We start from the raw sequence: 13,891 nt of genomic DNA on the forward strand, positions 1-13,891 counted from the left end.
GGCGGGGCCAGGCGGGGCCAGGCGGGGCGAGGCGGGGCGGGGCGGGCGAGAGGAGGGAAGTTGTCGAAGTTAGGGGAGACGCCCGCCCACCCGCCCGGGCCTCGCCTCCGGCTGCTCCCTCCGCCTCTTCCCCGCCCCGAGCCCCCGTCAGCCAGTCCTTCCTTCCCCTCCCGTGCATGATGGAAACACCATGGCTGCGGCGGCCCAGCTCTCTCTGACACAGGTAACGCCGCCCGCCAGTCCGCCTGGCTCGGACGGCCGGTATCCCCGGCCCCCTCCCCCATAGTCCTATGGTTCACCGACCTGGCAGTTTTTCTCCGCCCCTGACGGGGCGGCCGATACTGAGAGCGAGCGCGCGCGCGTGTGAGTGTGAGTGTGTGAGTGTGAGTGTGACGGGGGGAGGACGCCATCCCGAGACGGCAGCTCAGCCTCGGCAGCCGCGACCCCGCCCCGGCCGGTCGGCGCCGCAGCCCCGCCCCACGCGGCGCCCCCTCCTCCTGACCCTGCCGTGCCCCCCGCCGCGCTTGGTGTGTGCCCGCTCCTCTCACTCCAGTTCGCCTTCACCCACCCAGGAAGTTTCCTCCTTCCAGGCCAGAAGCACCCCAGGTGAGCTCCTGTTGAGCTCTCGTGGATCAGCCTCATCCTCGGGTCAGCCCTTGCCCCACACGAGGCCGCCTTCGGGACAGGCAGAGTCACCTTCCTGAGCCAGGCGCTCAGGGTCGCCTCCAAGGCAGTCTTTCTCCTCTAAACCGGCCTTTTCCCAGCGGAGTCCGACGAAAACCCTTCTCCAGCAGTTTTCTTCAGTCAGTCTCTCTTCCACATAAGTCTCATTCTACCAGAGCGCGTACTTACCTTGCTAGCCCCTTCCTGGATTCAGCCTCTTCCCCTCCTGATCAGGTTTCCTGCTGGGTCAGATCCCCCGATTCAGTCTTTCAGTTCTGCTACCACTCCTACCCGGTGGGCTCTCTATCGCTGTCCAAGCGGAAAACAGGGAAACATCCTTGAACAGGTGTGATGGTCCCACTAGTCTTGGTGCTGGGAAGGACGTAAGAGGTCACGTGTACTGGGGGAATCTTCACCAAAACCTGTTCTTTTCTCTTGCCATTCTGCTTCCTTCAGAGTCAGTCCTCGTGCTTCCCAGAAAACCGCTCAGCATCACTCTGGGAGCCTTGTTCCTCCCTCTCTGTAAAGAAAGCCAATTGTAATCTTCCCGTGATGTCCTGAATGGTGAGGGGGATGTGCACCTGTCAGTCCCTTCCCGCTTTTTTGACCAGATCTCACCCCAACCTCACCTTCTCATCCTGTTCCCTGCAGAGCTGGTGGCCATGGACTTCTCCGTTGGGGCCCACCCCAGCCTTCCTGCCTGCCCTGTAGTATCTCCCCGCCACCTTGTAGTCTCCTTGGCCTGGATTTGTCAGGATCTAAGGCAGAACACTGGGATAGGCTATACATTGGGGCGGGAGAGTTTCCTGTGTTGGGATCAAGAGACTTTGGGGGTCTTTTGCCTAACATTCAAGGATAGAGATACTGAGTGAAAAATGTTCTCCCTAGGAACCAGGAATCACGTTAATAACTTGTGCCTCAGGTAAAATAACTAACTTCAGCTTGCAGGAATTTTGAGCTTTATAAGTGAAGTCTGTTTCTTTCCCAGTTTATTTGGTGTTGCTTATCCTATTTTGACAAGCAGATATTGGGGAAGAATACTTGGGAAATGGTGATTTAATCTTGGTAGCGAATCTCTTTGGAAGGGTCCTCCTGAAAACTCAGATTCAGGGAATAGCAACATTGACTTTTGGGTGTTCACTTTTTAATAGTCTAGTTAGTGATATGCATTAAGCAAGATCCTGTTGGCAGGCTGTTGCTTTCTGGCTCTGTTGGCCAATTCCAGCAGGAGTTCTCCCCTCTTGAAGATTTTGTTCCCCTGAGCACTTCTATAGATTTGCTTCTTAGTTGTGTGCATACTTTATTCTCTTCCTGGATAAGACCATGTTTTCAGTTTCTATTTACTATCATCTCTGGATATTTTCTTCAGGCTCTGTCAATTTTATAGACAGTTAAGTAATTTAAATATGTTCTTGTGGTTATATATTTAAATATTAACATCTACACAAAGTAAATACTGAATCAGGAGTATTATCCTTCATTGTTTCACATATAAGAGAACAAACACTGATGGTTCATTTATATTGAATAGCAAATAAGTCAATTTAGAATATTTTGATTTTAAGACATTAAGAGGCAATAGGTATATTGTAAAGGCACAGGAGAAAGAAACTTCCCAAGTGTTAATATACTCTAATGTGCCTCCTTGTTATTTAAAAACTTGGCTGATTTGTGTTTTTTAAATTAATTTTTTAACTGAGGCAAATAAACTGAGATAACAGTGCACCCTGGTTTCACATTCATTATTGATTTGTTTATGTCACCATCACCCCCCTGCCCCAACACACATTTAGACATAGCTATACTCAAGTGAGATCCTCCAGGGCAGGGACATCTTTCAACTCATCTGTTTCCCTCAGTGCCCATCTGGAAGAAAGTGATTAATAACTGTTTGTCTTATGAATGGCTGAAAATTCAAAAGGGCTGTATGACAGTTACAAAGATTACACTGATGCTGAAGTTAGTTTCTGCCTCTGATCATGAGATGATAATAGTTTTGGAGTAGGTTCATTCATTCAACCAATATTTGTTAAGTACCTTTTATGTGCGATGTACTGTACTGGGATTGTCTTGTATATAATTTTTTGCCTTTATCAACTAAGCAAAACTGACAGTTGGGGGAAAAACACCTGAAAAATATTTTAATTTACTCTTTCCTTCCTCTTTCTCCTGCCTGCCAACCAATCCTCCAACTCCCCAACCACCAAAATAAATTATGTAAATTATCATGGTCTAGCTTCCAGACAGGCTAGACTATTAGAATAAAGAAATGTTAGTTTCATTCCCAGCTCTGCCAGGAGCTAACTGTATGGCATTAAGTTTCCAGGCCTCAGTTTTCTTAGCTTTAATATTCATTCAACAAATATGTACTGACCATTTATTATGTACTAGGAATTATTCTATGTGCTGAGGATATACTAATGAACAAAATAGATGGCAATTCTTGGAGCTTGGAGACAAAAAAAACATGGAGCTTACATTCTAGTTGGAGAGTTTGAATTAGCTGATCTAAGGACCTTTCCAAAGAACATTCTTTTTATAGATCATATTCTATGATTTGGAGATCTAGTGGTGACTTTCCTACGGTACTTTAGTGCTATATAGCCTTAGTGGTTTTTTTTTTAAAATAAATTTATTTACTTATTTATTTATGGCTGCGTTGGGTCTTGGTTGCTGCATGCAGGCTTCCTCTAGTTGCAGCGAGCGGGGCCTATTCTTAGTTTCAGTGCGCGGGCTTCTCGTTGTGGTGGCTTCTCTTGTTGCGGAGCACGGGCTCTTGGTGCGTGGGCTTCAGTAGTTGTGGCTCGTGGGCTCCAGAGCGCAGCCTCAGTAGTTGTGGCGCATGGGCTTAGTTGCTTCGCAGCATGTGGGATCTTCCCGGACCAGGGATCGAACCCGTGTCCCCTGCATTGGCAGGCGGATTCTTAACCACTGCACCACCAGGGAAGTCCAGCCTTAGTGTTTTTTAATTTTAGTTTTCTTCGCTAGGTATTTTATTCTTGTCAATAAGAAGTAAAACTTGAGTGAGAAAGATCTTGTGGTTTTTGCTTACAGTGGTAGATTACAAAAAGATATTAATGCTTCCTCTTTTTAAACTTTGCTGATTGCCCATTTCTTCCTTAAGGCTGTATCTCTAATAATAATGATAATAATACTATTAGATTCCCTTTGGGTGTTACTGTATGCCAAGAATTTTACTTCACTTAACCTAACACTCCATTTTACAAATGAGGGAAATAATTTACATGAATTAGTAAGTGATAGATCTAAGATTTGAACCAAAGTCTTTAGGACTTCAAAATCTGTCCACTTTACTTCTCTGTGTACTACATGCTCGGCGTAGCCATTGCTCCCTTGTATTTTTTATTCTTTTTTTCAGTATTTGCCTTGTTTTCCTAATTAGGTACTAAACTTCTTGAGTATGGAAGCATTATCTTTTGCCTCTGACTCTCCAGTACCTTTCATGGTTTCTTTTTTTTTTTTTTTTCCCCCGGTACGCGGGCCTCTCACTGTTGTGGCCTCTCCCATTGCAGAGCACAGGCTCTGGACGCGCAGGCTCAGCGGCTATGGCTCACGGGCCTAGCCGCTCCGCGGCATATGGGATCCTCCCGGACCAGGGCACGAACCTGTGTCCTCTGCATCAGCAGGTGGACTCTTAACCACTGCGCCACCAGGGAAGCCCCATGGTTTCTTGACAGTACAATTGTGGCCACACAAGTACTGCTCTTGATGATGAGGAAGGTTTTATTTTTTTTGAAAGATGGCATAATATGAGTATTTTAAATAATCATCAGTTCAGCTTTATGCTGAAGTTTTCTTGTTTTAATTTAGCAAGGATTCTTTTTTTAATAATAAAAAAGCCTTTAGAATGGGACTTAATTAAAACAGTCTTAATATTTGATCAAAAACAATACATGCTATAAGGATACTTTTTTTTTAATGCTTTCTTTAAATTGCAAGAGTGATAAAACTGCATTACAGAAAATTTGGAAATTGGAGGGAAAAAAATCTCCCATAATTTCAGTTTTTGGTGTTTATTTTCAATTTCATTAAAGTAGACAGTATGTGTTAATATGGGTATCACCTTTGTGGTCTGGTTTAACAGTTATGATGGTAAATACAGGGCAGAGTGTGAAAATTACAACATGTTCTCAGAAGCAGAAAAGGAGTATTTATTCAACATGACATATCATTTGAGTTCCTACTATGGGAAAGGCACAATAATGATATTTTTCTTTTTTGCCTGCAATTACAGTCCAGTATATTCAGGAAATCTTTGTTTCCTTGAGCAGTATTTAACAGTTTTCAAAAATGGCTTGGAATGTTCAGCATTTGGGAGAAGCTGTCACAGTTAAAATTAATTAGGAACAGTTGGTTTGTCCAATAGAGTGTATTCTTTTGTTTTTACTCTTTTGCAGACAGAACAATGATAACAGACTAACATGTAGTAGAAAAAGATTGAGCATCTTTATTTAGTAACGAATCATAGTTCTAATCCCCTCTCTCACTAATAGTCTAATTTAAGGTCTCAATCTGAGGTGTTTTACTTGCTCTTCAAGGAATTTTAAACACAGTTATATGCTTCTTTGTTTTGTGAATTTTGGACTTAATAAAATTGGAACTCTGGAAACCAAAATCAGGAAAATGGCTTAAGCAAGAGAAGGGATGGGAGAGGGAGGTATGTAGGGAGGGAGGGCGGGAAAGATCCATTGATAGAGGTCTGGGTAATTTGGAGAATTGGTAGAAATAAATGAAAAATTAATCTAGGCAGAGTTCGTTAGGCAAACCCATATACTAAAATTTCATTTTAAAATAGTGGAACTCTCATCAACAAGATAAAATATTATGTCTTCATTAAAAATTATGTTTATTAGGAGCTTTTATTAATCTGAGGGATGTTGTAATTTGAATGCTGTATTACAGTACAGTGGAAACATTTTATTTAGACAAATAATCTAATCCACTTAAGCATCATAGAAAAAAGACTGGAAGAAAAAAACACCAAGATTTTATGATAGCATGCTTATAATTTTTACTTACCTTCTTTTCAACAGTGAGCATGTATTTCTTCTGTAATCAGCCAACTTAGCATTTCTATGTGACAACTTTTTTGAAAATTCACCCTTTTAAATTGAAATCAATAACTATATGTAATATTGATATCAACTATACTTCAATTAAAAAATAAATAGCTATATGTTAAGTAAAAATTTGTGTTCTAAGATGGCATCTATATTCACATTTCATCTTAAACATTCCCGTCTTTGGGTTTAGAGAAGTTGGCCAGAAGAATGATAAAAATTATTATTACAATTGGTTTGGAGAATTCAGTCAGAGGACTAATTTATAATTTTGTGTGCTGCTTTATAATTTATGAAGCATTTTATGCTCTCTCATTTGATCTTCACAATAATCGGTAAGCTAGACTATTATTATCATTATTTCAAATTAGAGAATACTGAGGCTCAGAATTTTGACTTAGGTTTATGCTGGCTCTTTTACTTACCGACTGTAAAACTTATGTTAAAAAAAAATTCACACATACCAGTGAAAGTCTCCATCCTGCTCTTGGCCTTCAATCCCATTCCAAGAGGCAGTCATTCTTGATGTTTCTTGTGTGTATTTCCAGCAACAGTCTGTGATGTAGATGCAAAATATATATATATATACACATATATGCACAAACACACACATATATAAGATATGCTATATATATAGTGTGAGTATATGTATATTTCTTTTGAATAAGCTGCATATTTTGTGGCTTATTATTTAGCATAATTGATCTAGAAGATTGTTCTATATGAGCACATACAGATTTCCCTCATTATTTCCAACACTTGAGAATATTCCTTTATATGAATATACTGTAATTTATTTAACTAGCCACCTAATGATGGACTTTTATATTGTTTCTGATCTTTTGTTGTTACCAACAGTGCTGCAGTGAATATTCTTTTATACATCTTTGTGCACATGTGTATGTGCATTAATTTTTAGTAGGTATAATTTGGGGCCAAAGGATATTTAAATTTGGATAGATACTGCCAGTTTACATTCAGAAAGGTTATACCATCAACAGTGTTTGTGCCTTTTCCCCATCAACATGGTATATTATCAAGTTTTGCTCATTGTTAACCTGGTATATAATAATGATGTTTGTTGAAAGTTGGCCTCATGCACTGTGCTTCCCTATCACATAAATGTGAGCTTTTTAATATTTTGTGCAAAAGTAAGATAGAAGTGAGGTATATGAAACTTTGTGATATAAATAATGCTTTAATGAATTGTAAGTGCAATTAAAAAATAATGGTTGGTACTACAAAGCTACAGTAATCAAAACAGTATGGTACTGGCACAAAAACAGACACATAGATCAATGGAACAGAATAGAGAGCCCAGAAATAAACCCATGCACTTACGGTCAGTTAACCTATGACAAAGGAGGCAAGAATATACAATGGAGAAAAGACAATCTCTTCAGTAAGTGGTGCTGGGAAAACTGGACATCTACATGTAAAAGAATGAAATTAGAGCATTCTCTAACACCATATACAAAAATAAACTCAAATGGATTAAAGACCTAAATGTAAGACGTAAAACCATAAAACTAGAAGAAAACATAGGCAGGACACTCTTTGACATAAGTTGCAGCAACATTTTTTTGGATCTGTTTCCTAAAGCAAAATAAACAAATGGACCTAATTAAACATAAAGCTTTTGCGCAGCAAAGGAAACCATCAACAAAACAAAAAGACAACCTACTGAATGGGAGAAAATATTTGCAAATGATATGACTGATAAGGGGTTTATATCCAGCATATATAGATAGCTCATAACTCAACATCAAGAAAACAACCAACCTGATTAAAAAATGGACAGAAGAACTGAATAGGCATTTTTGCAAAGAGGACATGCAGATGGCCAACAGGCACATGAAAAGATGCTCAACATTGCTAATCATAAGGGACAATGCAAATCAAAACCATAATGAGATATCACACACCTGTCAGAGTGACTGTCATCAAAAAGAACACAAATAACGTGTTGTTGAGGATGTGGAGAAAAGGGAACCTCCATACACTGTTGGATGTAAATTGATGTAGCCACTGTGAAAAACAGTATGGAGGTTTCTCAAAAAATTAAAAATAGAACTACCATGTAACCCAGCAATTCCATTCCTGGATATATATCCAAAAAAACACAAAAACACTAATTTGAAAAGATACATGCACCCCAATGTTCATAGCAACATTATTTACAATTGTGAAGATATGGAAGCAACCTTGTCCATCAACAGGTGACTGGATAAAGAAGATGTGGTATGTGTATATATATATATATATATATATATATATATACACACACACACAATGGTAATATTACACAGCCATAAAAAAGAATGAAATTTTGCCATTTGTAGCAACATGGATGGACTTGGAGTGTATTATGCTAAGTGAAATAAATCAGACAGAGAAAGACAAATACCGTATGATAGCACTTTTACGTGGAATCTAAAAAATACAACAAGCTAGTGAATATAACAAAAAGAAGCAGAGTCACAGATATAAAGAAGAAACTAGTGGTTCAGTGAGGAGAGGGAAGGGGGAGGGGCAATATAGTGGTAGGGGATTAAGAGGTACAAAATATTATGTATAAAATAAGCTACAAGGATATATTGTACAACATGGGGAATATAGCCAATATTTCATAATAACTATAAATGGAGTGTAACCTTTAAAAATTATGAATCACTATATTGTACGATTGTAACTGATACTGTACATCAAGAACACTTCAATTTAAAAAAAAGAAAAAATAATAAAGGTTGGAGCTCTTTTAAAAACTTGTTTTTACGCAGTACAACTATGCAAAGAAAAGTAAGCCTCACTTCCTCTTTAGATTGGGAATTTTGTAATGGGGATTTAACAGTACCAGAAGTTTCCCATCTGAAATAATCAAGCTGCTTATTTCTTGTTATGTCTCAGTAAAAATTTGGCGAAGAACATACTTTTGGGGGGAAAACTTCTATATTATAATACTTTTTTTTTTAAGATCACGGCTTCTCAACCTTGGCACTGTTGACATTTCGGCCAGATAATTCTTTCGTGTGGGGGGCTGTCCTGTGCATTGTGGGATGTTTTGCAGCGTCCTTATCCACAGGATGCTAGTAGCACTCTTCCCAGCTGGGGCCATCAAAATATTTCCAGACATTGCCAAATATTTCCTGGGGCACAAAATTGCCCCAAGTTGAGAATCACTGATTTAAATATACTTTTTAAAGTTAGTGATACACTAAGGCATTTGGGAATTACAGAAATACGTGCTTTCTTGGGATAGGGACAGAGGGAATAGTTTATCTTCATATTTTAATTTCTAAACCTGCCATGAGCCATGAATGACTAATTGTGCATGGATATTGAGCTTAAAAAAATGATAAAACAACTGAAAATTGTGAACTTAATTTTATGTGTGATTTCTCTGCCTTTCTTAGTGTGGTCTTATTTTAGTTGTGGAACAATTCTATCTAGTGGGCTAAATATTAATGCAAAGATCCTGGAAGGAAAACATTCTTATGCCACTATTGAGAAGGAAGAGGACTGATGTTATGTAAACTACTAAGCAGTAGGTACTTTTAGGTGATTTACATATATTATTTCACTTAATATTCACAGCCTTTCTATGAGTAGGGATTAATCTTCTGCATTACTTACTCAGGGTTGTGTTGTAAGTGGTAGATTTGAGATCTGAACCTGGGCACATCACAAAAATGAACATTCACATGATATTACATTCCTCTATTGTTATGTAAAAGGAGCAGATTACTCAGAGAGTGGGATCTCTGTGTGAGTGTGTGTGTGTGTGTGTGTGTGTGAGAGAGAGAGAGAGAGAGAGAGAGACAGAGAAGAGGTCAGTTTGGGGATAATAATTATTAATAATAATTATTAATAATAATAATTAATGCATATTGAGAACTTATGATTTGTCAGGCACTGTTTTCAATAATCCTTACAACCTGTTAACCAGATCATCCTTATTATTCTTGTTTTATAAAAAGAGAAAACTTAGGCACACAGGTGAAGTGACTTGTTCAAGGTCAAGCTACTGCTAAGTGGTAGAGCCAGGGTTATAACCTAGGTAGTGTAAACAGCTTATATAAATTGAACGAGTCTGTATTTCTGAGGGCAACATAGCTCTGACAGAACTAATTAATGGTGCCATTCCTTGGTTATAGCTGAACATATGTTCTAGGCTGCAACATCTTACAAAATCAACTTTTCATTGCATAGACCACATCTCTAGAACGTGATTGTTGTACCAAGTTATAGTGGAGGGTTTTTGTAGACATGATAGAAGGTAGTTTTACATTTTGCTACCTCTAGGAATTTATTGCTTATGAAAACCTAAGCTTATTTAGGTTAGTATACGTCACGCCAGTATTTACGTTTAAGCTAATAATCTCTTGGACATGGTAGTTTGGACTTGGAGTTCCTTCAGTGTCATATTACTAAAGATCATACCGTGTATCAGAGAAAATATTCCCTAAAAAACAAACTATTTTACTAAGTAAAATAGAACTGCTAGGTCTGGGGATTTCTGGTGCTCCAGATATGAACAATTGTTGAGAGCTAGGGTGAAAAAATGGGAGTCTCGGGCTTTGCAGTCAGAATGTCTTAGGTTTCAATCTTTTATTTGATTGTGTAACATGTTTCTTAGCCTCTTTCTTTTTTTTACCTATAAAATGACAAATAAACTTAACCTGCAGGATTTGTTGTGAAGAATATGTGAAATGTTTATAAATGTCTTGGATCAGTTTAAATGGTAGCAGCTATTAACAACAACAACAACTACTACTACGATCACTAGCCAAATGTTTATAATAGCTAGATTTTAGTTATTTATAGGGCTGTTAATTTTTATGTAATGTTACACTTAATTAAAATTTTCATAAATCACTGATACCAAGGATTATTGGTAACTTCATTCCATCTTGTATTCACTAGGTACAACACAGTTACATCATTATGCATATACTAAAAATATGAAGCTTCAATGTATTAAAGGTGCTTCCATTATTGTTGGTCCACCCTCTTTTATTTCAGAAAACATTTACTGAATGCCTCCTGTGTCCCCACTGTGTTAGGTCTTGGACATACAAAGAGAATAAGACCTAGGTTCATGCACTGAAGTACCTTTTAGTCTTTTAGGGAGATAAACACTGACTCTGGGGTGATGAGTACTATGATACAGGATGATAGAAGAAAGGCACTTGGGTGCTGTGGAGTATCCTGATTTATGATGAAACTTTTTGTGGTAATTTAGTTTTTAATTTTTCAGTGTTTTACAGTGTCCAAGATTGCTACTGTGGATGACATTTATTTATTTACTTATTTGGCTCTACCGGGTCTTAGTTGCGGCAGGCAGGATCTAGTTCCCAGACCAGGGATCAAACCCGGACCCCCTGCATTGGGAGCAAGGCGTCTCAACCACTGGACCACCAGGGAAGTCCCAACATTTTAAATTGTACTTAAAAGGACAACATAAAACCATAGGAATATTTGATTCAAGTCAAATTGTATTTTGGTGCATCAGGTCCACATTGGGGAAATATCATGTCCATTTTCTTATAATTTATTCTCTGCTTTTTCTTTGTAATAAAGCAAGCATTTTTAACCTAGAGCACAAGACATTAGGAAGGGGTTTCAAGGATAGGCTGAAAGGATCTTTGACCTGCTCTAAAATAGTATGTAAAATAATAAGAGTATCACGATTTTTTATAGTGGGAAGGACACTAGACTTAGTACAAGACAAACCTGGATTTGAATTCTCCCTCTGCCACTTGTACTCTCTCTGGGTGACCATGGCAAGTTACTTAAACTCTCTGACTTCCTTTTCCTTATGTATGATGTATATACATTGTTGGAATGTAAGAAACATTGAGTAAATAGCAGTGCTGTTATTATTATTGGTACTTATATACAGAATTCATATGAATATTAAAAATTTTTTTATTTCCAAAATTCTTCACTCATTAAAAAAACTTGTAACATGCAGAAATATAGCAAGAAAAGCATGGATCACCATCTACCCCATTCTTTAAATTTTTGGTTTTTTCTTTACATTTTTTTCTCTTTACATGTTTTTTTTTAAACATTGTTGTAACCCCTCTCTTGCATTCTCTCTGTCTGTCTGTCTCTCTCTCTCACACACATACACACACACATACATACATATATACACATATGTATAGCTTTATATTATATTTTTTTAACTTAACATATAGGTGTTTTCTTCCTATGTGGTCTTCATAGCATCTTTTTTGTTTTTTTTTTTCCATTTTTACTGGAGTATAATCGCTTTACAATGTTGTGTTAGTTTCTGCTGTACAACAAAGTGAATCAGCTATATGTATACATATGTTCCCATATCCCCTCACTCTTGAGCCTCCCTCCCACCCTCCCTATCCCACCCCCCCATCCCACCCCTCTAGGTCATCACAAAGCATCGAGCTGATCTCCCTGTGCATAGCATCTTTTTAATGTCTTTAGAATAGATTCTTTGATTGGATGTTTTATAGTTAATCAAGCCCTAATGACTACAGATCTTTTATATATCAATTATAATCAATGCTGTTGCAAATAACCTTTGATATGCCATTTGCTGAATTCTTTTTTGTAGAGTTATAAATAGTATTGACTATAATTGAGTTATTTTTCTGTGTATACCTTTGAATTTTGAAGTTAAACTTGAGTGATTTTCGTTTAGTTCATAAGATCTTGAATGGCAAAGCAGACAGCAGCAGTAATTTACTCAAGAGCAATAATCTCAAAAAACTACTGTGAAGGAATTAAGTTGAGTATATTTAATTTGGCTGCAAAGACCATTTAAAGATTATAAAGTTCACTTAGCATGGGAACTTGGCATTAAAAGTTGTGAGCCTGAAGAAGATTGGATGATTTCAGTTTGCATACCTCTTTTTTGGCAGGCTAGGTTGCTTTCATTCTTAGTCTGTTCTCTACATTCTGTTCTTTGTTTTTTGCTTTTGTTTTTTTCTGGCACACTTTTAGGCAGGACCATGTAAGATCTGGGGGTAGATGGGACCATCTGGCACTTTAGAACAATTCAGAAACTTAACTGTGTTGATTGTACTTTGAGCTAGACTTGCCTGAAATGTCCTGGTTTGTCTCTGTGCTTGGCAGGTTTTTTCTTTTATAGCCTCATAGCTTTTTACAACTACTTTCTTTCTTATTTTAGTACAGACATTTTACGAGTACTAGTGTTTACAGATTGAGGTAAATAAGACTTATTTTCCTTTAACCTAACCAAAAAATTAATTATCTTTTGAACTATATCTGCATTTAGAAATATGAGCCATATCAAGTACTTTTATTTTATTTATTTTTTTAATACTTTAAAAATATATTGTAATTTATTTTTGGTTGCGTTGGGTCTTTGTTGCTGCGCGTGGGCTTTCTCTAGTTGCGGTGAGCGGGGGCTACTCTTCGTTGTGCTGCGTGGGCTTCTCATTGCGGTGGCTTCTCTTGTTGCGCAGCATGGGCTCTGGGCACGTGGGCTTCAGTAGTTGCAGCACGCGGGCTCAATAGTTTTGGCTCGCAGGCTCTAGAGCGCAGCCCCAGTAGTTGTGGTTCATAGGCTTAGTTGCTCTGCGGCATGTGGGATCTTCCTGGACCAGGGATCGAACCCGTGTCCCCTGCATTGGCAGGCGGATTCTTAACCACTGTGCTAACCAGGGAAGCCCCAGTCCTCAAGTACTTTTTTTTTTTTTTTAATAAATTATTTATTTTTGGCTGTGTTGGGTCTTCGTTTCTGTGCGAGGGCTTTCTCCAGTTGCGGAGAGCGGGGGCCTCTCTTCATCGCGGTGCGCGGGCCTCTCACTATTGTGGCCTCTCTTGTTGCGGAGCACAGACTCCAGACGCGCAGGCTCAGTAGTTGTGGCTCACGGGCTTAGTTGCTCCGCGGCATGTGGGATCTTCCCAGACTAGGGCTCGAACCCCTGTCCCCTGCATTGGCAGGCAGATTCCCAACCACTGCGCCACCAGGGAAGCCCCTCAAGTACCTTTAATAAAAGTACTAGAGGTACTGAATTTATAAAAATGTTTAGAAATTGTTTAGTTGTTAAGAGATGTTCTTTGAGCTTCCTGCCCTATTATTTCATTCTTTTTATTTTTTCTTTGGCTGCATTGGGTCTTCGTTGCTGAGCGTGGGC

The 13,891-nt window shown here is 38.7% G+C and overlaps 1 protein-coding gene across 3 annotated transcripts in view; it reads left to right on the forward strand.

Moving 5' to 3' along the window:
• The first annotated feature begins 51 nt into the window (after nucleotides 1-51).
• EPS15 (epidermal growth factor receptor pathway substrate 15) overlaps nucleotides 52-13,891 on the forward strand; it is a 181,413-nt gene continuing 167,573 nt past the window's right edge. For 2 of the 3 annotated variants that reach the window (XM_028489404.2, XM_028489405.2), the window contains exon 1: nucleotides 52-223. In XM_028489404.2, coding sequence (XP_028345205.1) covers nucleotides 191-223 — 33 coding nt within the window. In that variant the 5' untranslated portion in view covers nucleotides 52-190. The remainder of the gene's footprint in view (nucleotides 224-13,891) is intronic. The other variant, XM_024119749.3, reaches the window with a different exon arrangement.

The sequence above is a fragment of the Physeter macrocephalus genome, chromosome 4 (genome assembly GCF_002837175.3).
Source record: "Physeter macrocephalus isolate SW-GA chromosome 4, ASM283717v5, whole genome shotgun sequence".
NCBI lineage: Eukaryota > Metazoa > Chordata > Mammalia > Artiodactyla > Physeteridae > Physeter > Physeter macrocephalus.